Source organism: Channa argus, chromosome 7, assembly GCF_033026475.1.
Source record: "Channa argus isolate prfri chromosome 7, Channa argus male v1.0, whole genome shotgun sequence".
NCBI lineage: Eukaryota > Metazoa > Chordata > Actinopteri > Anabantiformes > Channidae > Channa > Channa argus.
The window spans coordinates 1,174,462-1,200,434 of record NC_090203.1 but is presented as its reverse complement, the minus strand read 5'-3'; the positions used below and the strand labels follow the sequence as shown (position 1 = coordinate 1,200,434).

At 41.7% G+C, this 25,973-nt stretch overlaps 2 protein-coding genes across 7 annotated transcripts in view; both read left to right on the top strand.

The window, feature by feature from the left end:
- LOC137129819 (DENN domain-containing protein 4B-like) overlaps window positions 1–21,390 on the top strand; it is a 40,663-nt gene extending 19,273 nt beyond the window's left edge. For 3 of the 6 annotated variants that reach the window (XM_067509135.1, XM_067509133.1, XM_067509136.1), the window contains 27 exons: window positions 899–1,154; window positions 1,809–1,878; window positions 3,195–3,364; window positions 3,721–3,962; window positions 4,141–4,207; window positions 4,894–4,952; window positions 5,121–5,265; window positions 5,533–5,708; window positions 6,029–6,129; window positions 6,259–6,474; window positions 7,175–7,320; window positions 7,448–7,581; window positions 7,843–7,957; window positions 9,794–10,000; window positions 10,322–10,450; window positions 11,171–11,315; window positions 11,429–11,584; window positions 11,693–11,933; window positions 12,313–12,595; window positions 13,536–13,640; window positions 14,531–14,706; window positions 14,961–15,120; window positions 15,205–15,444; window positions 16,224–16,320; window positions 17,509–17,674; window positions 17,791–17,849; window positions 18,107–21,390. In XM_067509135.1, the coding sequence (XP_067365236.1) occupies window positions 899–1,154; window positions 1,809–1,878; window positions 3,195–3,364; window positions 3,721–3,962; window positions 4,141–4,207; window positions 4,894–4,952; window positions 5,121–5,265; window positions 5,533–5,708; window positions 6,029–6,129; window positions 6,259–6,474; window positions 7,175–7,320; window positions 7,448–7,581; window positions 7,843–7,957; window positions 9,794–10,000; window positions 10,322–10,450; window positions 11,171–11,315; window positions 11,429–11,584; window positions 11,693–11,933; window positions 12,313–12,595; window positions 13,536–13,640; window positions 14,531–14,706; window positions 14,961–15,120; window positions 15,205–15,444; window positions 16,224–16,320; window positions 17,509–17,674; window positions 17,791–17,849; window positions 18,107–18,252 (4,207 nt within the window). In that variant the 3' untranslated portion in view covers window positions 18,253–21,390. The remainder of the gene's footprint in view (window positions 1–898; window positions 1,155–1,808; window positions 1,879–3,194; window positions 3,365–3,720; window positions 3,963–4,140; window positions 4,208–4,893; window positions 4,953–5,120; window positions 5,266–5,532; window positions 5,709–6,028; window positions 6,130–6,258; window positions 6,475–7,174; window positions 7,321–7,447; window positions 7,582–7,842; window positions 7,958–9,793; window positions 10,001–10,321; window positions 10,451–11,170; window positions 11,316–11,428; window positions 11,585–11,692; window positions 11,934–12,312; window positions 12,596–13,535; window positions 13,641–14,530; window positions 14,707–14,960; window positions 15,121–15,204; window positions 15,445–16,223; window positions 16,321–17,508; window positions 17,675–17,790; window positions 17,850–18,106) is intronic. The other 3 variants (XM_067509134.1, XM_067509138.1, XM_067509137.1) reach the window with 3 other exon arrangements.
- A 404-nt stretch (window positions 21,391–21,794) lies between these two features.
- kiaa0319 (KIAA0319 ortholog) overlaps window positions 21,795–25,973 on the top strand; it is a 17,069-nt gene continuing 12,890 nt past the window's right edge. Inside the window, exons 1-3 of the mRNA XM_067509124.1 lie at window positions 21,795–21,950; window positions 24,173–24,287; window positions 25,479–25,532. Coding sequence (XP_067365225.1) covers window positions 25,490–25,532 — 43 coding nt within the window. The 5' untranslated portion in view covers window positions 21,795–21,950; window positions 24,173–24,287; window positions 25,479–25,489. The remainder of the gene's footprint in view (window positions 21,951–24,172; window positions 24,288–25,478; window positions 25,533–25,973) is intronic.

The following is a 25,973-nucleotide window of genomic DNA, read 5'->3' as shown; positions in this document are numbered from 1 at the left end:
AACAAGCCTATGATTTCCATTTTAACACAGACAAAAACACAGATCATTATCATGGCTCACACTGTCACAACAGTATCCTGCCACTGGTCATGTGTAGAGAGACCCAGTATTCTGGCGTTAAGAGAACTTTGAAAAGTAAAATAATCTCATCTGTGCAGCAGGATTATCATCTGCATGATCAGATGCTGGCTACAGAGAAGAATGTACGGAATAGTAAAGGCCCCGTCTCTGGTTCTGCATTACTTCTTGCATCCCTGCAACCTACTGAGTCTCACAGCGACCAGAGATGCAGTACCTAAAACTATTCACCCCCTTGGATGTTTCACCCTTTTATTGACAATATAAATCAAACATGGTGGTTGGCCTCACAGCAAGAAGGTCTCTGGTTCAGTCTCTGGACCGGACAGGACCTTTCTGTGTGGAGTTTGCATGTTCTCCCTGTGTTTGTGTAGGTTTCCTCTACTGCTAAAAAGTGTGTTAGGGACCAGGTTGGGTTGGCCCATAGGGGCGGTGCGCTCATTAACAGCGGCTCAGGACTAACCCTCCATCTGATCATCTGACGCAATTTCGTTGTACAGCTTGTATGTATAATGACAAATAAAGCACAAATTCATCCTATATTTATATTTTATTTTAATTTTATATTCATATTTTTATTTAATTGACATTAGTTTGTAGAAATCTGTTCACTTTGTCAAAGTCGGCAACTTTAATTGACCTTGATTGAATTATGTCAATAAAAGGGTGAAATATCAAAGATGATTATAGGCCCTGTAAATCACATGATTGTGCTCGTAAGCAGCCAGAGAATCACAGACTCAAAGATTTTCTTACAGTATCACAAAACATAGAACAGCTGGAAGTAATTTGTGTAAATTTGTGTGGTCTGTCCCTGCAGGGTTCTGTATGAGGGGAAGGAGCAGCTGAAACAGGCCTGGTACGTCATCGAGACGACTCCTTACAGCCGCTCGGCCAGCCTGAGCACCGGCAGTGCTCCAACAGCTCACCGGGTGTTCCTGACGTACCGACGGGCGCTGGATTCGCAGGGGCTCCACACGCTGGGCGTCACCGACATCGCCCTTCTGCTCCCCAGCAAGGGAGAGGTGGCCCCGCACACATTCTGCCGCATCGACAAGAACCTGAACACTGGCATGGTGAGTACAACTGGTGAGAGGAGGTAGAGCGCTCATCCACCAATCCCACGGTTGTTGGTTTGATCCCCCGGCTCCTTCGGTCACATGTTGAAGTGTCATCGTACAAGACACTGAGTCCGTGTACTGACATGGCAGTAATGCATAGCAGCTCCCCCATCAGTGTGTGTGTGATTGTGAGTGTGAATGGGTGAATAAGAAGCAGTGTGAAGTGCTTTGAGGTAGAAAAGCGTGAGTGCAGAGCATTTACCATTTACCGAGCAGGTGGAGGAGTTTTTGTCTATAGCTGTTAGAGGCTAAATAAAGAGTCAAGTAAAGCTTGCAAATAGAACATTTTGTCAGCATTAGTCTGACGGTTGCACAATTTCAGAAATGTTGATTAATGTTGGAACATCTTCTGTGATCTACTGTAGCTTGGGTTAAATCTGATTACCTGCTTTTTTTTTTTTTTTTTTTTTAATTTGCTAAATTAATATCTGAGTAATTGAGATGTGTGTTAAATAAAGAACATGAGACTAAAACTTGAATGATTGCCTCTATCTGCTACATATATTTGAGTTTCCTTTCCTAAAATATTGAGAACGGTTTTGATTTCAGGGGAAATGCACTTAAACACTAATGTTTATGTAAATGCTTGTGTTGTGTGTTTGTCTTCAGTGGGGCCCAGCTCTGTATGTGTGCTACAAGAGAGCGGTGGCCAAAGCCAACGCCCTGGTCTACGAAGCCAGTGAGTATCTGTCGCTCAGCTGCACTTCACACTGCAACAGCCAGGACAAATGTTAGCTGTTGATTTTTACCTAAGTCCTTCTTGTCTGCTTTGGAAGTTCCGTAAAACTCTTATTTTACAGCAAATTTCCTGGAAACTTTGCTCATAAGCTCCTAAAAATAAGCTGGGGGGGGGGGGGGGGAAGGCAGCAAAAAAAATTTGCTGCTGTTTGCATGAATAGGTTGTTTCCTTTTTTTCAGTTGTTACACATCAGCACGGGGGAAAAGTGAGTCAAAAAGTGCATTAAATAAAAGGAAATAACAGGGATTCAGATTAGCAAACAAGCTTTTTCATATTTACTGTAATGGAAATGGAAAAAATGTTTTCGGGTTCATATAATATATCAAATAATTCAAATAATATGTAGAAGGTTGATAATGGTTCATAAAGAGACCCTGCTATTCATTTGCTGTGATGCTTGATCTCCTTGACTCAGAGTTTTGCTGTCTTGTACCTCACCTGTAAAAAATAAATGCGTTAAATGACTAAATGGAAATGTATTTCTCAGTGTCTCAGAAAGACTGACAAACGTTTGGATTCAATATGTGTTGGTGCATAGATCCACTGTAATGTGTAATGTGTTTGACTGTCTTGTTCCAAAGAGACAATCCCACAGGTTGTTTAGAAATGTGCACACTTTCTCCTTTTATTCCCCCCAATGTTAATTGCCTTTGGGGGAGCCCATTTTAAACTCCAGCTTAAAAGAGCTGCATTTCTTGTAGCCCAGTCCTTAGAGATCACTTCCTGTCAACGTTGGTTTACCTGTTTGAGTTTGTCTTTATAACATTTTGTAGCAGATAGCAAACTACCTGCATAGTTTAAAAAGTCTTCACCTTCCTTTTTTAACCTACTGATGAGGGTGGGTTTCCTCTGGCTGCTCTGGTTTCCTCCCACAGTCTAAAGACATGTTGGGTTAACTGGTGACTCTAAATTGCCTGTGGGTGTGAATGTGAGTGGGAACAGTTGTCTGTGTAAGTCTCTCTGTGTTGGCCCTGAGACAGATCGGAGACCTGTCCAGCATGGACCCCGCCTCTCACCCAGTCACACCTGGGATAGACTCCAGCCCCCAGAGACCCTGAATGTAATAAGTGCTCAAGATAATAGAGGATGAATGAATATTCTTTCAATATAACTCAAACCATTTTTACCCATAAAAAGAATTTGTTCCTTTTCTTTTTTACAAATTGAAGGATCAAAGCACAGTTCTTTAATATACTAAAGTGTAAACAGACTGTGTGTGTGTGTGTGTGTGTGTCTGTGTGCGTGCGTATGCTCAGGTCTGCTCAGCCGGTATCCACAGGAAGACCTGGAGGCCTTTCCTCTGCCAGAGTCTGTGCCAGTCTTCTGTCTGCCGATGGGCGTCACAGTGGAGAGCTGGCCTCTAAATGCAAAGTACCAGCTGCCCATCTTCTCCACCTTTGTCTTCACCTCCGCCTCCGGGGACAAGGTGAGCAAGACAAACACACAGACACATTTCTCCTCGAGAGTAATAGTAAATCTCAGGGATATAGAATCTGACATGTACTGTTTGATACCAACCTCAAAAGGATGAAGTTTTGTAAGTATTTAACACAGAAACATGACTTGGTTCATGCACTTTGCAGCAAATTAAAGTGAAAAGCTGCATCTCTGAAGATTATGATGAAGGAAAGAAGTTTGATTTACCTTATATTTAAAATAAAGCTGCAATGAATTGTGATTGTTTGGCAACTTCTTTGTCAAATATGGTCACAGACAAAATCCTTGTCCGTTTGACGGTTTGTCAAAAAACAGAATTTTACCGTTCCCCTCCCCGACCTGCAGGTCTATGGAGCAGCCATCCAGTTCTACGAGTCTTTCCCCAGGGAGCAGCTGTCGGAGCGGCAGTGCGTGCGGCTCGGTCTGCTCAGCGTCGTCGACCGGCGGCCGATCACCAACCGCAGCCTGCAGGTGAAGAAGAGCATCTGCGTCCTCTCACACTGGCCCTTCTTCGACGTCTTCCAGAAGTTTCTCACCTTCGTCTACAGATACTCTATCTCTGGATCACACGTCCTGCCGCTTGAAAAGTCAGTGGACTGTTTAGCCTAAATCACACGTGTTCATTATGATGTTGGTGCAGTTCTCACATTTTTAAGTTATGAAAAGTGATCAGATATTCATCACAATTCTGTACATTTTTCCAGATTCTAAAAGAGGAAACGTGATTTGATTCTCTTGTTTCCTGATTTTTCTCTTTTTCTGCAGACACATCTCCAGCTTCATGCACAACGTCCCATTTCCGTCTCCCCAGCGACCTCGCATCCTTGTTCAGGTACAATCCAGGACTCAAACCTGCCACAGACAATGTCTGGTCTGCTTCAGTTCATTTAGAAGATCAGCAGAATTGATTTCATATTCTAGCTTTTTGGAGCATATCTAAATATATATCTTTTATATATTCTGTACAGCTAAACTACAAATCTACAAACGCCTCACAAATATATAGTTTTTAATAGTAATTTTCTAAAATAGCTGCTCATTGTACATTTTATAAACCTTGTGGGGTTCAAGTAAAGCCTAATTCATGGGCTTTGCTTCAATTCATTTCACTCAAATCTTGGCTTTACTCTTAAATAAAAAATCAGATTAAACGGTGTCAAATCCATTGTTTTAGAATAAATTCATTCAGTAGATCTTTGTGATTATTTGTGTCATCTGAGTTCAGGTTTTTCTTTCACTAACTGATAAGTGGTTCAGATAAACCTGCCTCACAGCTTGTTGTGTTTTTGTTGCGGTGAACCTCTTGCCACAAATGTTTAACATATATTCATGTTCCAGGAATTAACAACAGTGAAAACAAGCTGCAGGTTGAAAAATTCAAAAAGATATTGTTCTATTTCAATTAGGTTTTTCAATTTTCAAATGTCTTAAAATAAACTGTCCCTTTTGTTGGTGTGTGTGTGTGTGTGTGTGTTTGTCACGTGTAGTGTGTATAACAAAGTGTTTTTATGTGTGCAGCTCTCTCCATATGACAACCTGCTGCTATGCCAGCCGGTGTCGTCTCCCCTCCCTCTCAGGTCAGTTTACTGCTGCAGTAGTATCTGTAGTACATTAGTCAGTTTGTGGAGGGTGTGATCCAATGTTGGAATGCAACGAAGTACATTTAATGCTTGAATAGACTGTTTGCCTACTCCTTGACTCCATTCAAATTCAAGCTGATGTGTGTGTATGTGTGTGTGAGACAGTGGGGCAAGCTTCCTGAAGCTTCTGCAGAACCTCGGGCCAGAAAACGCCTGCACGCTGCTTCTTGCCGTCATCACCGAACACAAACTGCTCCTGCACTCGCTCCGTCCAGATGTGCTCACGTCTGTCAGCGAGGCCCTCGTCTCCGTAAGACACACATATAAACTCACGTCTCCACAGTATTTAAAGAGTAATTTAATACTACAACCTGTGTTTTGACAATGACATACAAAATGACATACAGTTACATCATTATACAATATTTGTTGATTCTGATTCCTTATTATTACACTGCAGCAGAAGTTCTCTTTTTGGAGAACGTTCAGTAATTCTGAGGACACTGGACAGATTGAGTTGTGAGGGACGTGTTGCTCTTTAATTCCAGCTGAAAAATATTCTCCATCTCTCCTCTAGATGAGTTTCCCCCTGCGCTGGCTCTGTCCCTACATCCCTCTGTGTCCGCTGCAAATGGCTGACGTCCTGCTGGCACCGATGCCCTTCATCGTGGGTGTCCACTCCAGTTACTTCGACCTGTACGATCCCCCCACTGACGTGGTGTGTGTCGACCTCGACACCAACACCATCTTCCAGTGAGTTCATTAGATAAGTTTGGTCATTTTTTAAATTACTTTTATTGTCCACTATCAAGTTGTCCGTGTTTTTCCGAAAACTGCTAAAAACTCATCAGTCAAACAAACCACTCCACTGTACGACTTTTCTATTTTTAACATTTTATGTTTCACCATTTCCTTGTATTGCATCTGGTGAACTGTGCGTGATATTTAAGGTGGAATTACAGAGACTCCAAAGAGTCTCACAAAGAATAATCACACATTTTAGTTTTGAATTTTTACGACTGATGCGCGTCCATCATGTAAGTCTTGAATAAGTTTCTTCTGTCATGTCTCAGGTCAGATGATAAGAAGCCGCTGTCATGGCGATCATTACCCAGGAAGCACAGCAAGACTCTGTTCAACACCCTCACCAACCTCCACAAGACTTTGGAAAAGAGTGAGTTATAGTGTGTTATTAACTATTTATTAAAGTCTGTTCTCTGCTTCGAGACGATGCATTGTGGTTGCACAGTATGTCTATTGCACACGCTGCCTCAACGATGCCACTCGCTTCTCGTCCCTGCAGTTTGCACTCCCGTCCAGGAGGAGGCGACGTTGGAGTTCCTGCTGACAGACTACGATCAGATCTACAGGCGTCAGAAGCAGCTGGAGCTGGAGATCCAGGAGGCGTTCCTGCGCTTCATGAGCTGCCTGCTGCGAGGATACCGAACATTCCTGCTGCCCATAACGCAGGCGCCGTCGGACACGACCACTGACTGCAGCTCTCTGTTCAACCTGCAGGGTGAGGACTGTGTCTGTAACCCTTTTACTCTGCTTGTTCAAGGCAGGATTATGGCGGCATTTTGCCGTCACATAATTCTTTATGAAAGACACAAACCAGGACAGCTGGCCATTGTTGACCATGTTTTAAACAATATGGAACTGATTTTGAGAATCACCACAAGAACAGACAATGTCGTTGTTGCCATTATCTCAACCTCAACAGTCCTGTAACCTCAGAGTGTTGGCATGTTAATTAACCTTTAAAATACACAGAGTATGAGAAGAGTGACGGTTATGACACAGCTGTGGCCTACGTCTACTCATTATAGATTTGGTCATTTTCTAAATTAACCAGATTAGTTCCACTGGGTGACCTAAGAATTGTGATCACACGAAAACTGATTGGAGTTGATTTGATGAGTGTCGTGGCAATTATTGTTTTTGGATCTTTGTTGTGTATAAGTGGAAATTGTTACCCAGTGTTCAACAAACGATATGAATGCAGTTCAGGAGAAGGAGCAACTTTTGTAGTTTATGGTAACATTAGATTTTTTGCTTTGAAAGATTTGTCACTTTTACAGTTTTCTAACAGGAGGAGGATCAGTACAAGTGCTCAAAGCCATTTTCTGAAATAAAGAAAGACACAGATACAGATGAGGCTTACGATTGAAGCACAGCCTGACTTTGATGGATAAATCCACTTCTTTCTCGTCCTGCAGGTTTTCTGAAGTCTCGTGATCGGACACAGCAGAAGTTTTACAGTCAACTGACGAGGACTCAGATGTTCACTCAGTTCATCGAAGATTGCTCCTTCGTCAGCGACCGCCACGCCTGCCTTGAGTTCTTTGACGAGTGCGTCCAAAAGGTCAGAACTTTGTCTGTTTCTCACAGCTTTCTGCAGCTGCCCCTCAGCAGAAACCAGAAGCTGTTACAGTCGTAAATCGGTGTTTCACTTTGTATTGACTAGTGTTTTAATATTTAATCAACGACAGGTGGATGTGGAGAAGCCGGAGGAGGTGAGGCTCATTGATCTGGATGATACTCACAGTGGTGAGCACACGGTGTTCATCATGCCTCCTGAGGAACCACAGGAACCTGACGGGTCAGAATGTCCTGCCCTCTACAGGTACAGCTTCCCTCTGACAGACACTGTTCTAGTGTAAATATGCTGGTCACAGTGTTAGACGCTGCTCTCAGTATATTGCTGTCCTGGCAACGATCATAGGAAAAATGACCTCAGTAATAATCCTCCAATTAAATTCAGAGCAGAGCTGCTGCATTTGATTACTTTATGTTGTACAGGTGTTCCTAATAAAGTGGCCTCACATCCTGCCCCTTCCTCATTTTAATGTGCTAACGGCAAGATGTTTTCCTTTCACTTATCCAGTTATGAGACCTTTCCCATCTTGAAGCCAGAGCTCTTTGACCCCCCCCAGGACCAGCTCCGTGTCCCAGCTAAAGGTAGCGCCCCCAGCAGCCCGGCCCCTCGACGTACGAAACAGGTAAATAATCTGTGCTGTGAACACACTTCACACTTTATTAAGGACACATCTCATGAGGAGGTCTTGCAACCAGAATATGTCGAATAGACAAAACAAGTCCAGGAAAAATAACTGTGATAACAGCTGATTATCTTTAAACACAGAATTTACTTGAGATGTCTTCAGCTTTTCTCTGGGAACTGGGGCCGAGATTCAGAAATCCTGCAACCGACCTTTCAGCGTCTGCTTATAATCTTTGTCCAGTTTGATTATTATGCATAGATTATTATGATAGTGTAAACATGTTAAGAAAAAAGAGACACCTGCAGGATCCGGGCGATGTGTGAGGACTTAACAGCTGCAGAAAACAACTCTCAGTTTAACTGGATACAGGAACGTCAAACAAATCCTCCTCAGGAGACTTAATGGGATCTGTACTGTGTACGGAATACAGACCAAATAAACACTGTCCCTGCAGTTTGTGTTAAATGAAGTGGGATCAGCATTGAGTAAGAAAAAGCAATTGGGGATTTAAAGGTATATTTTTCATTTCAGTTCAATTTTATATATATAAAGCACCAATTCAGACCAAAATCATCTCATGCGTTTTACGTAACAAAGTCAGGACTATACAGATTTATGGAGGTGTTCGCTCTCCAACCTTCAGCCTCTTAAATAAAGTTTGTCAGTAAACCAACATATTAATTCTGACACAGACTCGAGTAACTGGATCAACCATCAGTCAAATCCATAGAGACACAGCTCGGTGGTCAGCTAACAGTAATTTACCCAGTGATTAATGCACATCCTGATTGACTAGGATCAATCTGTTTAGGATTTAATGTTGGTCTGAATGGTGCAATGCTATACTTCCCACTAAAACCTTTGTTGCTTCTTTTATTTTAGTCCATTTGTCAAAAACATAACCAAAGACCAAACGTGCACTGAGCGTTATATATGGTAATAAAATGGATTTCAGCTATTCAACAGTTACCTGTGTGTTTCACTGTAACTAAAGTCAGTAAGTTGTTTTTGATCCCAGTAAACTTAAAAATACCTATGTGAAATAAAGCCAGACTACAGTAAAGAAAGAAATACTGAATTTAGTGACAACAATGGTAATAATATGCATAATATTCATATAATGTGCATGAATAATCTTGATTTCATGTCATTTATTGTTTTTATTTCTTTTATGTTTACTCTTCTAGCTGACTTTTTTGTTACTTATTAATCAGTAGTTTGTACTTGTTTATTGTCTTTGTTTGGAAGTTTTTTTACTTTCTTTTCTGCTTTTCACGTGGAGCAGCTGTAACAAGGCAACACAATTTCCCTGTGGGATCAATAAAGTTGTTTGAATGTTGAATTTTGATGACATAATTCTAAAGCTGACTGGTTTCACACTGTGACCCTGTTTTCTGTGAATGAACACTGTGAGTCTTTTAATATCAATAATTCATTATCAGTATTTCACTGCTCATTCAGTATTCAGAAGCTGCAGACTGCCTCAAAATATAATTCATGGTTGTGCTAGAATCAACAATGGGCTACACGTCATTTCTACAGTGGCCGTTTTGAACAGCACAACTTTTACTTGCAGAAAGAGAAAGTGGAGATGAGGCTGATTTGGTTATATTTTCTCTGCATGTTGCAGCTTGTGGGCAGTGATGTAGGTGAGGTCCTGCAGTCTGTTATGGAAATACAATATTTAAATATTTTGGTTGTTCTACAAAAAAAAAACCCAAACCAAATGAACAATGTCAGAAAATACAGATTAACCAGGTAAACGAATCCACCTATTTCACCTCTAAAGACTTAATTCACAGTATTAAATTCAATCATTCTCCCTCCCTCCAGGAGATTAAGTTGGCCCAGAAGCGAGCTCAGAAATATGCGGCAGTCCCGGACATGTGGTCCAAGTGCCTCCTGGGTCACTGTTACGGCCTCTGGTTCATCTACCTGCCGACCTTCGTGCGGGCGGAGAGCTCCAAGGTCCGCGCCCTGCACACGGCCTACGACGTCCTCAAACACATGGAGAGTCGCAAGGTGGTGCTGCCGGACGAGGTGAGACACAGACTGGGTCAAAGGTCACTTCTTCCTGGAATCCTGTGTTACACATAGTGTTGCTGGGCAGTACAGAGCCAGAGTTTGAGACACAAAAAGTCCGATTTGTTCACGTTTCTGCAGGAATCTAAAATGTTCAGGTCCTAAGTTTTAATTCATATTCAAGGAGAGAACCACTTCAAAACCCCGATTTCTGTCTGCTTACCGTGAAAAACTATTAATAAACAAGTATTCTATTTCTTCCATTCACTAACGAACCCTTTTGGTAATGGCAATAGAAATGTTGGGGGGCTACACAGCAGTGACACAGCTTTGTTTCAGGTGTGTTACCGGATCCTGATGCAGCTGTGTGGTCAGTACGGTCAGCCAGTCCTCGCTGTTCGAGTCCTGCTGGAGATGAAGAAGGCGGGAATCACTCCCAACACTATCACCTACGCATACTACAACAAGGTTTGTGGTAAACCTGCCCACACGCATACCGTACAATATACAATATCATTATTAATCACAAACCACCTTAATAAACTGCAGTACTGCATTTTCAAAACTACTTCAAAATCTTCACCAAATCTTCCTGATTGCAGTAGATCTGACACTTTGAAACTGTACTAAATTCCCATTCCCAGAAGAGATGAAGCCAATGTGTGTTTTTAATCAACTCATAAAACAATCGACGGCTCTTTGATCACTTCTATATAAGTCTACATAAGAGCTAAAACTAATTAGAATTATTTTGAAGCCTTGTGTTAATTGTAAGGCTCCAGTTATCGGTCTTTCTCTTTCTTCTTTACACCTTTATGCCCACTTCCCATTTTTAGTTTGATCTGTTTGTTTGGTGCTGATGCTCGTCAGTGACATGGACAGTATCCACACTGTTGAGCTCGTAAACATTCACACATGCACTGCGAGCTGGATGTCAGCAACCTGAACATGTGCAACAGTGAAACTAAGCCTTTTAATACATTTCCCAACACATTTTAAACCTCCTCATCTGACGCTGAGTGATGAGCACTGCAATGTTATTTGCTTTGTTCACACTTTTGTTCAAAGCCTAAAAGTGATTCGGCAGCTCTACTTCCTGTTTTATTTTTTAAAACGTGAAAAATGCTGCAAATGTTTTGGTAGAGAGAGCTGTGATTACAGTTTGAATCAGATGTCCTCTCTCCTCAGGCAGTGCTGGAGAGCAAGTGGCCGTCCACCAATCAGGGCGGATGTCTCCGCTGGGCCAAGCTGCGGAACGTCCTGTTGGCTGTGGCCCAGTTCAGACAGCCAATCAAACAGCGGCAGAAGAGCGGCTCAGTGGGGTCACGAGGAGGTCGGAAAGTCTTTCAGCAAATATGTCTAACAACATTTGAGCATAAAGGCTTTAATTCATTTTTATAAAATGACGATTTTCCTGAATCATTATTGATCGTGTCTCTTTTAAAGAAGCGATGGTGGACCTGGATCCGAGGCTCCGCACCCAGTCCACTCTGTTCCGTCAGTCCAGCTGGTCCGGTCTGAGTGAAAGCTCCAGTCATGAGTCCCTGACCGGCCCATTGGTGAAGAGCAACAGTCTGAACAGCATGAAGATGTTGAGCAACAGTAAGTCTTTTCCTCACGTCCACTCTTCCTGTCCAGCATGCTGACTTTGCTGGTCCTCCCATGTAGCATCTGAACTCTCTCTCCTCTCTGTATCGTTGTGTCTCTCAGAGGTCAAACTCAATAAGAAGACCACACTCCACAACACTGGGACCAACGGCTGCAGCGACACCGTCTCCAGTAAACCACCTCTGGGACGCAGAGACACCTCCACCCCACCTCCAGCCTCAACTAGTGGTGGAGTTCTGGTGCGGCGGAGTCAGGTCTGTCTGTCCACCTTCTACACAGAGTGTGCAGAGTCAGCAAGCTCAGAGCTGGACTGCAGCTGTCAGCCTGCAGAGAGAGACGGCAGGTCAGTGTGGACGGAAAATCAAGTCCATGTTCATAAACCATTCTTTAATACTAACTGGGTTCTATTAATGGACCTTTTGTTTAGCAGCATCAGTTCTGCTTTTGCAGTTTTGTTTCTTCTTTGTGCCTGTTTCTCCTCTTTAAATTTTTATTTTAAGTTTGTTTCTCTTTACTCTTCATTTGCTTTAAAAATTGCATTTTTCTGTTTCTAACCCAGTTTCTTTTTTTGCTCTTTTGACCGTTACATTATTGTTGTGTACAAGAAATATTTAATTTCTCACCTCAGACAAAATCAATATTTCGGATCAGAAACGGTGAAAATGTAAAAAATGTGGTTCTTTAAGCCTCGCATCATTCATCTTCTGCCCTTTGACCTTCAGACCTGCGGGAACGCGCAACCAGTCTGGCAGAAACAAAGCTGTAGATGAGAACTACAACAACGTCTCTTCCCCGAGCAGAGGAGGCCTGGCAGGGAAACTCCAGCAGCTCCTCACCCCAACCAGACATCGAAACCTGGTGCGACGAGCCGCAAGTGTTGATAACCGGCGGCCAGGAGGAGGAGCAGGAGGGATAGGACGTAGAGTTTCTGACCAGAGACAGTCCAAGAAAGTGGCTGAAACGCTGCTGAAGGCAAAGGACCGGCTGGTCAGCGCTCCCTCAGAGGTTTGACGCTTTAGTTTTTTAACCATGAAAATAACTGATTACTTCTGTAACCCAGAGCCTCTTCCAGCCAGAGAAGAAGCAAACCTGATTGTTACTACATCTGACAGAAGGGATGCAGCACTCTATCTGGAAAATCAAGCTGACAAATTGTAAAAAGATTCACAGCAACATTTGCAGTTTGTGGTAAACTTTCTGCACGAAAAAAGAAAAGCACCATATTCACAACAATACAAGAAAATTACAGAGAAATGTAAAACTTGGTGACAAAACTGCAGCTCAAATGTATAAAAAAACACATTGGTGCACAGGTAAAATGGGCGGCATGTCTTTTTTATGTCACATGAATTAAAAAGACAGATATTAGGCTGTTTATTTGCAGAGGTGCAAATGCATTTGGGACTAGCGGCAACTAGGAAATATAGAGGGCGGCTGTAGCTCAGTTGGTAAGGCAGGGTCAGGTGAGCACCCAGCCACTGCCGTGTGTGTGTGTGTGTGAATGGGAATCAACATTGTAAAGCGCTTTGGATAAAAGCGCTATATAAGTGACTATTTACCATTTAACTGAAATGTCTCAGCAACCACAGGCGTGTGAAGTGGGAAAAAACTGGAACGTGTTGTTTAATGTTCTGTGTTGGTTTGTATTGCTGAAATTTGATGCTCTGCTCCAATAATAATGTTGGTAAAATTAGTTTCTAGATGATACCACTCATTGTGGGTTTGCAGTGTTCCCAAAACACATCACAGACTCAAAGCATTTATAATGTGTGAGTCTTCTAGCTTCTTCCTGTAAATGGTTGATTTTTAGTGTGTGAATTATAGAAGACTATTTCTGACCATCACTAGTTATTAAGAATCAGAATCATGTTGTCCACTGTGATTGATTGATTCATTGTGGAGTTGATGTTTGGGAGTTTAATCTGGTTCCATGTCTTCTCTTCAGAGTTCTTTGTCTGTAGGAAGTGACATGGACTTGACGGACATGCCGAGTCCATCGTATCCTCTGCGCAGGTCCTGGGACGCCAGTCAGGAAGGAGCTGGGCTGGAGGTGAAGAGCTTTTTCAGGATTTGACTTCAGCAACTGCTGTGTTGGTTTTACATTTCCCCCTCTAACTGTTTGTTTTATATTCGTATTCAAAAAATACAAGTAAACCTCAGAGATGTGGACTCGAGTCTCGAGATGTGGACTCATGAACAAACTCAATTTTATCACACAATACAAATTGTCTAAGGGCTGAATGACTGTTACCGATATAAATGCAGCCAATCTTGAATCTCACCTGCTTGTGCCTGTGTGCACACATGCAGTTGAGGAAATGGCAGCGCAGTGAGGTTCACCTCTCAAGTTTCAACCCCTGAAAGAGAAATTAAAATCACAAGTGTGAGTTTATTCGGGATTTCCCAAAAATGAACCAGTTTGTCGTTGAGGACGACTGTTCGGTTCATGGAGGGAAAGATGCTGCCAAAGGAGGAACACATCAAGTATGTTCGCTCGTCTACAACAATAGCATCGCTTCATGCAGATCAAAGTATCTGTCCCGTTTAGAACTTCAATCCCTAACAAAGAATTTGTGGATGTCGATGTTTCTGAACACACACTTTCACAACTGTGGGGCTGATTATGTGAGGTAAAGGTGCAGAAAAGGCAAAAGATGCAAACAAACATGCACATTTTAAGACATGCAAATATAACTTAACATAAACCAAACCAAACCAAAAAAAGACAATTATTCCAGAAGGGGGACACAAGGACATAAAATGATGTTTTTTTTTCCTGATGATGTTTTTCTAATGATGTTTTTATCCTAATCCACCTGTAAATATAACCTAAGAATCTTACAGTTCATCTGAAGTTATTTTTTTTGTTTGTTTTTTGTTAAAGTTTTTAACCATTGTTCCGTTCAGTTAACTCTCCGTCCTCCCTCTGTGTGTGTCCAGGTGTTGATGTCCAGCTGCTCTCTGTGTCGCAGCTGTAAGTCATTGGTTTATGATGAGGAGATCATGGCCGGCTGGACGTCAGACGACTCCAACCTGAACTCGTCCTGCCCGTTCTGCAGCACCTCCTTTGTCCCCTTCCTCAATGCTGAGATCTGCGACCCCGGACCTGTCAGCAGGTACAGATGTTATCACCGTGATTGCAAATCCAGAAGCAGAGTTTTCTGTGACGATGAGACCACTTTAAGGCCAGTCCACATGTTGGCCAGGGTTTAGCCAGATGTAGAATAGGCCTCAGAAGAGGAGGAATGAGTTATGAGATACTGACCTCAGAGCAGCTGAAGGATATAATTAAACATGAAATTTGTCAGACGATATTTCAGCTAATCCGTCTCCCATAACTTGTCGTCTGTATTGTCCATACTGAGCGCAGCACCTGGAACGTGGAAGATGAGGTGGAGAGTGCAGTGAGACCCCCCAGTGTCCATGAGGCTGTGCTGCGACAGCAGTGTAATGGTCTAAGTGATGACTCCAGCTCTGAGACCAGCAGCTACTCAGAGAACAGCAGAACCACCACGGTAACCACCTCATATGTTAAGTGTCTGCTATCTCTCTGCATCTTCTGGAAGTTGTCTTCCTCGTATGTCCTCCTTCATGTCTCTACCTTCTCCCTTTAGAGTTCATCGGGGGGCGGGGTTCCTCAAGTGACAGTGGCGTACCTGAGTCCTCTGGTTCTGAGGAAGGAGCTGGAGAGTCTGCTGGAGAATGAGGGTGAGGCGGTCCTGGCTCAGCCTCAGTTCTTGGAGAGTCACTCCATCATCTTCTGGAACCTGGTGTGGTACTTCCAGCGCCTCGGCCTGCCCAGTAACCTGCTGCAGCTAGTCCGATCCTCACCACTGGTCAGCCAGTTCACACAGGTATCACATTGTCTGAAGAACATGGACTTGCACAGACACAAGTGGCACTTCTCAACTTTAATGTCATTTTAGTGGAAAACCAAGTAGAAACTATTCCACAAAGTTTTACAAACATTGTTTATCACTTGCAGTTTTCTTAGTTGTTCAGAAAAAGACAGAACAGCACCACAGGATCAGTATAAAGTCTAGATACTTAGTAAAGCCAGAACTGAAACTGAAAGACTCATTACAGCTTTCTTTACAGAGGCCGATACCTTTATAGGAAATAAAAAGAAAATCATGAGTCTAGAAAACAAACCCAAAAAAAGAACAGTACAGAAGGATTTTATTTTTCTGTTTTTTTTCTGACAGTCCAGAATCTGCAAATCTTCACCTTAAAATGGTAAATGGTAAATGGTAAATGTTGTGCACTTATATAGCGCTTTTCTACCTTTTTGGCACTCAAAGCGCTTTACACTGCTTCTCATTCACCCATTCACACTCACAACCACACACACACTCATACACTGATGGGGGAGCTGCTATGCAGCTGGCCAATGCTCAGAGCAACTAAGTTGGGGTTCAGTGTCTTGCTCAAGGACACTTTGACATGTGACCAGAGGAGCCGGGGATTGAACCAACTACTGTGAGATTGGTGGACAACCGCTCTACCTTCCTGCGCCACAGTCACCCCAGGACCAAAATGACCAAAGCAGAAACCAAATTTGTGATATTTGTAATAAATGTTGTAAGAGATGTTCTCATCACACTAACTCGCTCTCTCTCGTTGTGTTTCCCAGTCAGAGAACTCGGCAGTGAGGGTGAGGCTCCTCTGGGACACCCTGACCCCTGATACAGATCAGTGGCCCCCCCTCTACATCCTCTGGAGGATCCACAGTAAGACAAAACCCCAACTTGAACACACTGATCCACAGTTACTCTTAAACCCACAATACTGTTATATAAACTGATTCTGGTGTGTTGTTCCCAGTTTGCCAGTGGTAGTTTTATCAATTAGCACTTTAAATTCCAGGAGCAGCTGTAAATGGTGCTAATCTCTGGTCTAAAGTTATTCTAAACTTTATTATTATTCTTCTGTACATTTTTTGGCACCTAACTATCAGATTAATAAGGACATTATTGCTTCCATTCAGTTTTTTTTATATCTTTTATACTTTTTATAATATTCAGCTTTTTTCTGTATTTTTTTCTCATTTAAATTAATTGAGAAAATCTGAAGCATTGTCCACTTTCAGACCTTCAGTTGTTAGTCTTCCATTCAGTTTTTAAATATTTTAAAAAAAAAATTTTTTTGAATAATCACAATTTTAGTTTCAGGTACTTTTTGGGGATTTTTTTTACTTCTTCATTCCAGCTACAGTGGGTGACATTTCATTTTTTACTTTTATCAACTTTTTTTGTTCTATTGCTTCTTTTCTTCAGTCAACTTTCATCTTTCCTAAGCAGAATATGCATTAAAACTTTTGGTTCTTACAGTATTTGACCATAAGCGGAGAGAGAAATTCTCCTCAAATCAAAAATGGTCTGTTTAAAATCGCATCTTGAGCATCTACATCACTGTGGTCGGTGAAGCCGCACAGTTCTTGTCGATAGGACTAATACTTTTTCACATTTTGCGAGACAAAGCAGTTTATAACCTGTCTGCAGCAAATGTGAGTGATTCAGCAGATTGAAAGCTGCTGTTGCCATGGTAACAAACACAGCTGAATCAGGTCATGGGATCAGCCTCAGAGCTGTGTCCAAACACTTTGACAGTTTTTCTCCCACATGATACATAGTGGAGACAGACACACACACTCACACACAGGAAATGCAATTTCAAAATAAAAACCTTTTTGAAACAAAATTTTTAGCCTTTAAATGGTAAAATGAGTTTGTAGTTTTAGTTTACCTGCAGCAATAGGTTCAGGTTCACTGATTGGACGTCTTCTACGTTCTCACATTGAGATGTGAATGGTTCTGCATACTTTGAACTACTGAGATTTCAACTTTGACTTGATGTGTTGAAATGGTCATAGTAGTTGAGAAATTCTATTTTTCTCTACGCCGCTGCTGCTCCACCAGGTGGGGTCCCGATGAGAAGCTACAGCTGGCGGAAACACAACCATCCCTTCACCCTGTCCTTCCTGGAGGAGGTGCTGAGGTACGTCGGCTTGAACGAGGTGCACAAAGCCATCACCCTGTTCCTAGACACGCTGTCCAAACAGTCGGGATCTCCCAGGATACAAAGGTGAGCGTAGAGAGACTGATGTCTACATGATTTACTGCCTAAAATGTAAATGTATTCTTTAAAGTGAGTAATTCCAATCTGATTGCTTTGAATGTTGTGTTTCTGTTGTTTGACAGGAGTTTGTACAGAGAGTTCCTCTTCCTCACACTGGCAGCTATGGGCAAAGACCACGTCGGTAGGACTGAATGTTTTCATTTGAAAAACAGGTTAAACTACACCTGGTCCACTGGGTGAAGTAGTAATAAGAGATGTGCCAGTGCCAATAAAGTTAACAGAACTGCCCTCATGTCCTCGTACTTGTCTGATGCAATGCACAAATACTATTTTTATGGCTAATTTCTTTAGAGCACTGATTTAAACTGTAGTGTAACTGGCACTGAGTGTTTGGGGACTGAAATAAACCCGATGACATTTTCCTTCTCTCTCCCTCAGCTGCATTTGATAAGAAATACAAGGCGGCGCACTCTCGTCTAAGCGGCACTCTGGGCCACGAGGAGCTCCGTAAGAAGCGAGCTCAGCCTCCCAGCGCAAAAGCTGTCGACTGCAGACGCAGCTTCCTCCCACCGCTTGAATGCTGATCATCCATCTCTAGGAGGAAAACGGCAAATCCAGGATCCCTGCTGCCTTCGCCTGCTCGTGTTCTTCACCTCTTTGCTGCCTCCTGGTGGATGTCGGAGTGTCGCACTCCTTCCTCTCTGCACCTCTGTTTGCCTTGTCTGTGCAGCTTGTTACCTTGTCCAGCTGCTTGTTGCCTCTGAGCAGCAGACGGAGCCAAACTGGACTGAAGTGCTCCTGCAAAACACACTTTTCTCAACAAGGGGGGGGAACAAACTGAGCCATGATCTATGCATCAGTGTTTGAAAGCAAGAACATGGATAGAAGCTTGGGTTATCCAGAAGAATCACCTGTGTCGGTGCACACTTTTTTCTTTTTCCTGCAGCCACACGATTAAAAACTACACTTTAATGTCCCTGAAAGACATCAGGCTGATCTGGAAGCCTCCGAAAGACCTGGTATCAGGCCCTTTTTTACAGGATAAAGAAGAAGAGTTTTTTTAGATGAAGAATCAAATAGACCAAGAAGGAAGGCTAACATTACACAACAACCCAAAAAAGAAGCATCGGTGTTAAACAAGACAAACTCTGGGAAACGTCTGTTCGTCTGTCTGGTTCTAAGCAGGATGATCATGGCAATGAGAATAGGTTTGGAAACCAGCAGTTTAGGAATCGACCAAACATGAAATTAAGACATTGCACGAAGCCTTTCATCATCTGTGTCTGTTATCAATCTTCTAGAAGGCTGCCGGTGTTCTCAAAGCTCAACGTGCAGCTGCTGGGACACATGTACTCGAAGAATTTGTCGCGCTCCCTGATGATTGGGAAAGACTGAACATTACCTTAAAGCTTGGATCTCCTTCAGAACCTAGTGGATGCATTTGGAGGCCACAGCAACACGAAGCAGCTTTGTGACGTCAGTTTCCTTAGAAACCCCCTGTAGTTTTACCTTTGTTTTATCGGAGCTTCAGGCTTTTCATTTAAACTGGGTGAAACCTCTTTTCTCACAGACAGAACAACAGGAGAGATCTTTTAAAAAACCCTGCATCTGTGAAATGACAAACGCTGGAGTCATAACTTCTCTTTAATGTAATGACTCGTCAAAATGACTAAAAAAAGGTTTTAAAGGTGGTGAACACAGGATGTCACATGGCTGCATTAACTCTAAAAATGTAAAATCTGTATCATAACAAAGTGTAGAAAGTTATTTATGACTTGGTTAAACCCAGAGAGTTAATGTGATGATGTGATTCTCACCACCAACAGATCATTACATTATCCTGCAGTTATTACTGCTAGAATACCTTTATTCTGATATTTTTGTGTCCTGTTGAGCAGAGCCTGAAAGAAAACACCAAAAACCACATCAACTTAGTCTTTTTTTTTTCTAAATGGCCAAAATGCAGGTGAAGTTTAGGTGTTGCAGGACAAAGAACAGTCTCCTTGATGTGGTAAATAATAATAAAACCATGTTCCCAGTCTCATGATAACACGAGCTGTGCATTTGCCCAAGTAGAAGAGCTGAAGGCCCATTTTTAAAGGCAGTGACAGTCAAGTTTAGCTTTGATCGTACGGTTTAAAGGGGAAATGTAAAGAAACATAAATCCAAACTCAGCTTACTCGCTTTAAGGCACTTTCAGCTGCAGATCATGGTCTTCCTCAGTGAATCAGCTCTGGTGAATGTGGACATTTGAGTTTCTGTTTTAGTTCACATATTGTGGCCAATACTTGGCCTCCCTTAAATGGAGAATTCCATTATTTGCCACTACAACATCAACACCTCTGATTTTTTTAAAATGTGTAAGAGGTACAGAAGTATTGTAACCATGTATTTAAAACATCCATTTAACATTTCTTTTGATAAAAATAACAACAATATAAACTTTTATTTTTGAGTCAATGTGATGCTGCTTGACTGTCTAACCAGTAAAAATGTGGCGTTTTATTCCTAAAATGGGGAGAGTTTTAAATCGGGCTTGGAGTAGATGATGTGTGTTGTCCCCTCATCATCCCAAACCGGATAATCAGCTCGTGTTTGAGCTTCCTGTGGAGCCTGCTCAGGTCGGCCTGTCTGTGTCAGCTGAGCAGCAGAAGCTCCACCCACAGTTTGCTCCAGGGCACCTCGGCAGCAGCAGGGATCACAGGACAGGCTGCAGGGATTTCTGTGAACTTGCTCATTAAAGCTCAGTCAAATTTGATTGATTTATTTCTGAATTACCTTTTGCATTCGAAGCTTGGTAACCTGGCACGTGCCGCCACAAGCAAGCTGCTCTGAGTTTGGTGACACAGTGTGATACAAAAATACATATTTAACAAACAAGTCGTGGTAACGCTGATGTCATCTTCCAACAAAATATCTATATTAAATAAAATTAAACACAATAATTTTACATGTAAATCCAATGCAGAGATGGCTTAATTATCAGAATTCTCTTATCTAAATCTTTAAAGGAGACATCTATGTCCTCTTCATAGGACTGATCCACGTCCTCCCTAATAAGGGACTGTAAACTTTAACATGTGGTACAAAAACTAATCAGGTCAGTGTGCAATTCGGTGCCTCCAGGATTTCGTTGCAGCTTAAAATGCCTAATTTGCAACAGCTTTTATACGAAAATTGTGATGCATGTTTGCAAGGTCACACAGACTTCACAGGTGATTGGTTTCTTTTAGTCTTTGCACTTAAAACATCAGGAATTCCTGGAGCGTCTGTTAAAATAATAGATGACAGGTTCAGCCCCTGCTGCAGCCACCTTCCCTGGAGCAGTAATGCCATCCACAAACTGAAAGCATCAACTCAAACTGAAAGCATCAACTCAAACTGAAAAAGTAAAGGTTTAGCTTTTGTTTTAAATTTGACAGCTTTTTAGATCAGATCAGTGAGTGAAGGAAGTTTAAGTTTAGCAAAACTGAACACCCCCCTTCAGCATCACACAGAATAAAAATCACCATACTGGATTTTAATGCGTCGGACTGCAGTTTATTCAGAGTTTAGTTTAAGGAAATGTGTTGTTTTATCAGTTTAAAGGTCACAGTAAGTGGGAAGAGTGTATTTAAAATAGATAACTGTGTTTGCTGTTGTAACTTATATTTGGTTGTGAATTGAGTTGTAAATGTTTTTTAAGAAAAACAGAAATAAATGACAGGGATAACCCCAAACTGTCTGATTCTGTGCCGCTTGATTTACTGTTTGTAAGAAAACAATACTTGGGAATCTTAGAATCCCCAGTTCTTTATATTAAACATCATCATCACCTTCACACTGCAGATTCACAGCATCGTCAAGTCATGATGAGTTTGAGCGATCTGAGCCGGAAATTAGTCGAGGCCGCCTTCAAAGTAAAAATTCAACAAGCGCTTATGGGTAAATGGACGGGATTATCACTCATAGTGGGGTGAAATGCACCAACCTTTGTACTTTAGTCAGATTTCACACTAGAAATAAAGTAATTTTTATCTGAACAAGTCCAGATTGACTTCGATATCAACTCAAAAATATAATTCCACCTTAAAACTCCCACATGATGTGAACTTCAACCTTTTATTTTGGAAGTTGGCAGCGGATGCGTTGTACTTTACTTTCGTGGACTCGATGATATTCGTCGTCCCTCGGCCCAAATTCGGCATCAACGTGAAACCAATGAAACCCCACCCGACACCAGCATGAAGCCAGCGAGTCCAGCTGGAGGATCCGTTCAGAACCTCTGAAACCAGCGGGACAGGTGAGTTAGCGTTAAATGATCAATTACGAGCAGGTGTTTTACGATTCATAGCGACGCCGAAAACACGATGAGCTAAAATTGTCATGTTTGTTTTGCTGCCATTTTGCTTTTTACTTTCGACACGGAAAAATACAAATTGTGTTTATTTGTTGACAGAAGTTTAGCACAAAATGCTCTTAGCGTGTGTTAGCTAGCTTACGTTTCCCGCGCCGAACCTCGTTTACAAAATGAGCAATTTTGCGTTTTGTCATAACTAGCAATAGTGAATCTAGAGGGAGTTTAAAGACATTGCTCATAAATAGGTTGTGCTTTTTAGGTTATTGTTTACACTATTATTATTATTAGACACGTATTGGTATGTGTCTCTCTTTAGCTACCGAACCTTTTTAAATATAATTTCCACGTCAGAACCTGCTCATGTTGTTGAAAGGTGGTTCAGCGTGGAGCTTGTGGGCACGTCCATAAAAAGTTTCAAGTTTTCATTAAAACACATTCATTTGTATATTAATATTTAGGCCGAATTCAAAATTGCTGTTAGTGGATACAAACGGTGTTTCATTCGATGTATTTACGTGCGTGGGTATTTGCACACAAGCCAGGAAACTGTTAATTGTTGCAATTTTAAACGGTGTTTGATTTAAAAGGTTACTCACAGAAAAATGGATAAACGCGACCTGTAATCGGGGTTGTGTGATATTGTTGTACGCCAGTTTTAACTAATGTTCTTTTTACGTTTTTAGTGTTTTTTATTTTTTCAACCATCAGTTTTTTGCGGTGTCAGAAGAGCAAGGGTGCGTTTATTTTCCGACCCGGTGCAGCGTGTTGCCTGTGGCCGCATGGGGCTCACAGTGGCGCTGTCCGTGAACCTGGTGCTGAAACAGTTGAGGCACCAACTCTCAACACCTGCTGTGCTACATACACTGATCAGGCAGAACTTTCTGACCACCTGCCTTGTATTGTGTTGGTCCCCCTTTTGCTGAGGCATGGTCTCCACTAGACCCCTGACGGTGTGCTGTGGTTTCTGGCACCAAGATGCTGTGATATGCGAGAGGGCGGCTGCATGGACATCCACAGATGTTTCACTGCATTGAACTCTGAGAATCTGGAGGCCAAGTGGACGCCTCAAACTGTGCTCTGTTGTGTTCCTGTTTTCCTTTGCAGCAGGGTGTTTTATACTGCTGAAACGAGGTCACAGCCATCAGGGAATACAGTTTCCATGAAGGGGTGTACAAGGTCTGCAACAATGCTTAGGTAGGGGGAACGTGTCAAAAGAACATCCAAAGGTTTCCCAGCTGAACGTTGGTGACTTGCCTTCTTCCTGGTGCTGGTGCTACGTGTTCCCCAGGTAAGCGCCCGGCCATCTATGTGATGTAAATGAACACGGGATTCATCAGAGCAGGCCACCTTCTGCCATTGCTCTGTGGTCCAGTCTTGAAGCAGTCCAGCCTTTCTCCTCTGACCTCTGGCATCAACATAAAATTGTCAGCCAGAGAACTGCTGCTCACTGGATACTTTCTCTTGTTCACAACGTTCTCTGTGAACCCTAGAGATGGTTGTGTGTGAAAATCCCCCTGAATCGACAATTGTAATGAGTCTTTATATAGTGATTGTATGAGCCAACCAGGGTTTCCTCTGTTTTTTGGTTATGTTGTGTATTGCAAGGTTAACTGGATCAGGAGGTCTAGGTTCAGGCGTACTGATAGTTTGCCTTTGTAGTTATGGTTTAGTTACAAGAGAGTGCAGTTCAGCTCAGCTTCTGAAGGGGACAGACGTGGACTACAGGAGACACAATAGCTGACTACAAGGTAGTGGGGACCGCAACAAGGTAGAAGTGACAGGTTCAGTGTGTAACCGTGGAGGCACACGCTTTCTTACTGGGGGTAAGAAATATCTTTGGGTTCAGCCAAACTTTGAGATACTTGTTTGATGAAACTGTTTGTGAATGTGTTTGTGAGATTACTCCGTTATCGGCTAAGTTGGAAAGCAAATACAATAACTGTTCAGTGTTCGTCATACAACGATCTCTAGAGTGAAGTACTTGTTGGACCATCAGATAAGAGTAAGATCGATCTACAGTCTTTGGTAAAATGATGCTCAGTTAGCTCCCCACAGTTGAAATATGAATTTCCGGTATATCTCAATATAATATTATTATTAGAATAGTTGCAACCTTTAAAGTCTAAAACTGTCTCTTTGACTGTTCTGTCCATTTGTCCTTTTAGGGTTTCAGGCTGCTGTGGATTCTGGATTTGCAGAGCACTCAATGTGCCAGAGGGGCCATCCTGTCTGGAGCTGGAGACTCGGTCGTAGCTGACCTGCCTCAATTTCTGTCCGCTAGTAAGTCTTTTCATTGTTTATCTATTGCTTTATGTGACACTCAACTTTAATGTGTGATGCTCAAAGAATGTAGGATCATTTTACTTTATTCTTCTGTACAAAAATTATGGAAATAACAGTATTGGTCTGTGCAACCTGTGGGTGGGAAGATGCATCAACATAAAATGTCCATAAATACATACGCTTTACTTAAATGTCAATATTTACTCTGCCAGCTCTGCTAAACGTTTCACTTATTTTGCTGTTGAATTGCTAAATGGAGTTTGAATCGACTCCTTTAACTTGATTGGAACGAGCTGTTGCTTTAAAGGACAAACTAAACTGAAACTATAGAGAGTAAGTTGACAAATTGTTGAAGTCGCACTTTAATTATATTGTGGACAGACTATAATAAAACGGAGTTTAAATTTGCCTAGTTTGTGTTTGAGGTATAAAGTCCTGCTGTGCAAACATTTGTTTGTTTAAAGAGAAGATGATTGAATTCAAATTTCAATTATGAGAAAATGAAATGTTATTAATTATTATTAATAAAGATTTTGATTAATTTACAGATTAATTGATTTAATCAAAAAACTATCAATAGATTAATTGACAGGTGCAGCCCTAGTTACCTTGCTAATGTAAAACAACAAGCTAATTACATAAATGTACTCAAAAAAAGGTTGAAACTAATGGAGAAGTAAATGGTTTTGTACATTACATTTATCTGTATGTAATGTGAAAGTGTAAATGTTTGTTTTCTTCACGATGCTCTGCTTTTGCATCGTTCTAAACGGTGTTTTTACATGGATGTGTTCCAGAATCTAGTTTTTAAAAGTGTCTTGTGTGCAAAGACTAAATTCAAGATTTTGAGGAAACAAAGTCGATTAACTGAGAAAACATGTCTTGAATAAAACTATTCTGTATGTTGTGACTAGAATTGGATGTTGAGATGTGTTTCGCATGTTTCCGTGTTTCTGACAGTCCATTATTATCGCACAGTTACTGTATCCTCATGTTAAATACTTTAAGATGTTGCAGCTCTAACCTAGATTTAGATATTCGGAGCTACTGACTCACTTCGGTGTCGTGTTACAAACCCCGATGATCAACGCTCATTGTTGAAATGGAGCATATGTTACTAAAGTGCATTGATGGTAAATAATGTAAAAATCCAGTTTGTTCTCTGTGAGGCTTTGATTTTTGTTTCAGGCTGAGCGACCATGTGGGAGAAAAGGTTTCTGCTGCTGCTTCATGCTGTGGAAGGTACAAACATCACTGACTTGAAGCTGCCTGTTGATGTTCGTGCTAATGTCATTTTTAATAACAGACTTTTTTCACAAATACGCCTTTAATTGTATTTATGACATAATGATCCACATCCTGATTCCTGTAAGTGAGCACACTCCCTTCCGTTGAAGCCTACATGAATTAAAAGTAGTTTCTCTTTATCCTTTATATTTCAGCATGTGTGTTTTGCTCATTTTTCAAAGGAGTGTGGCCTCCTCTCTCCGCTGTATTTTTTATTAATATTAATTTTATTCCTCATGATGTTGACTATGACATTTGTCAAGTGTGTGAGCCCTCTCAGGTCTTCAGTTTTTTTAAAAGTGCTCTGTAGTTTTTTTGCTCTAAGCTGTAGCAGCTGAGATATGGCTTTAAAATCCGGCTGCAGATTAGAATATGTTACAGTCACAATTTATTCTA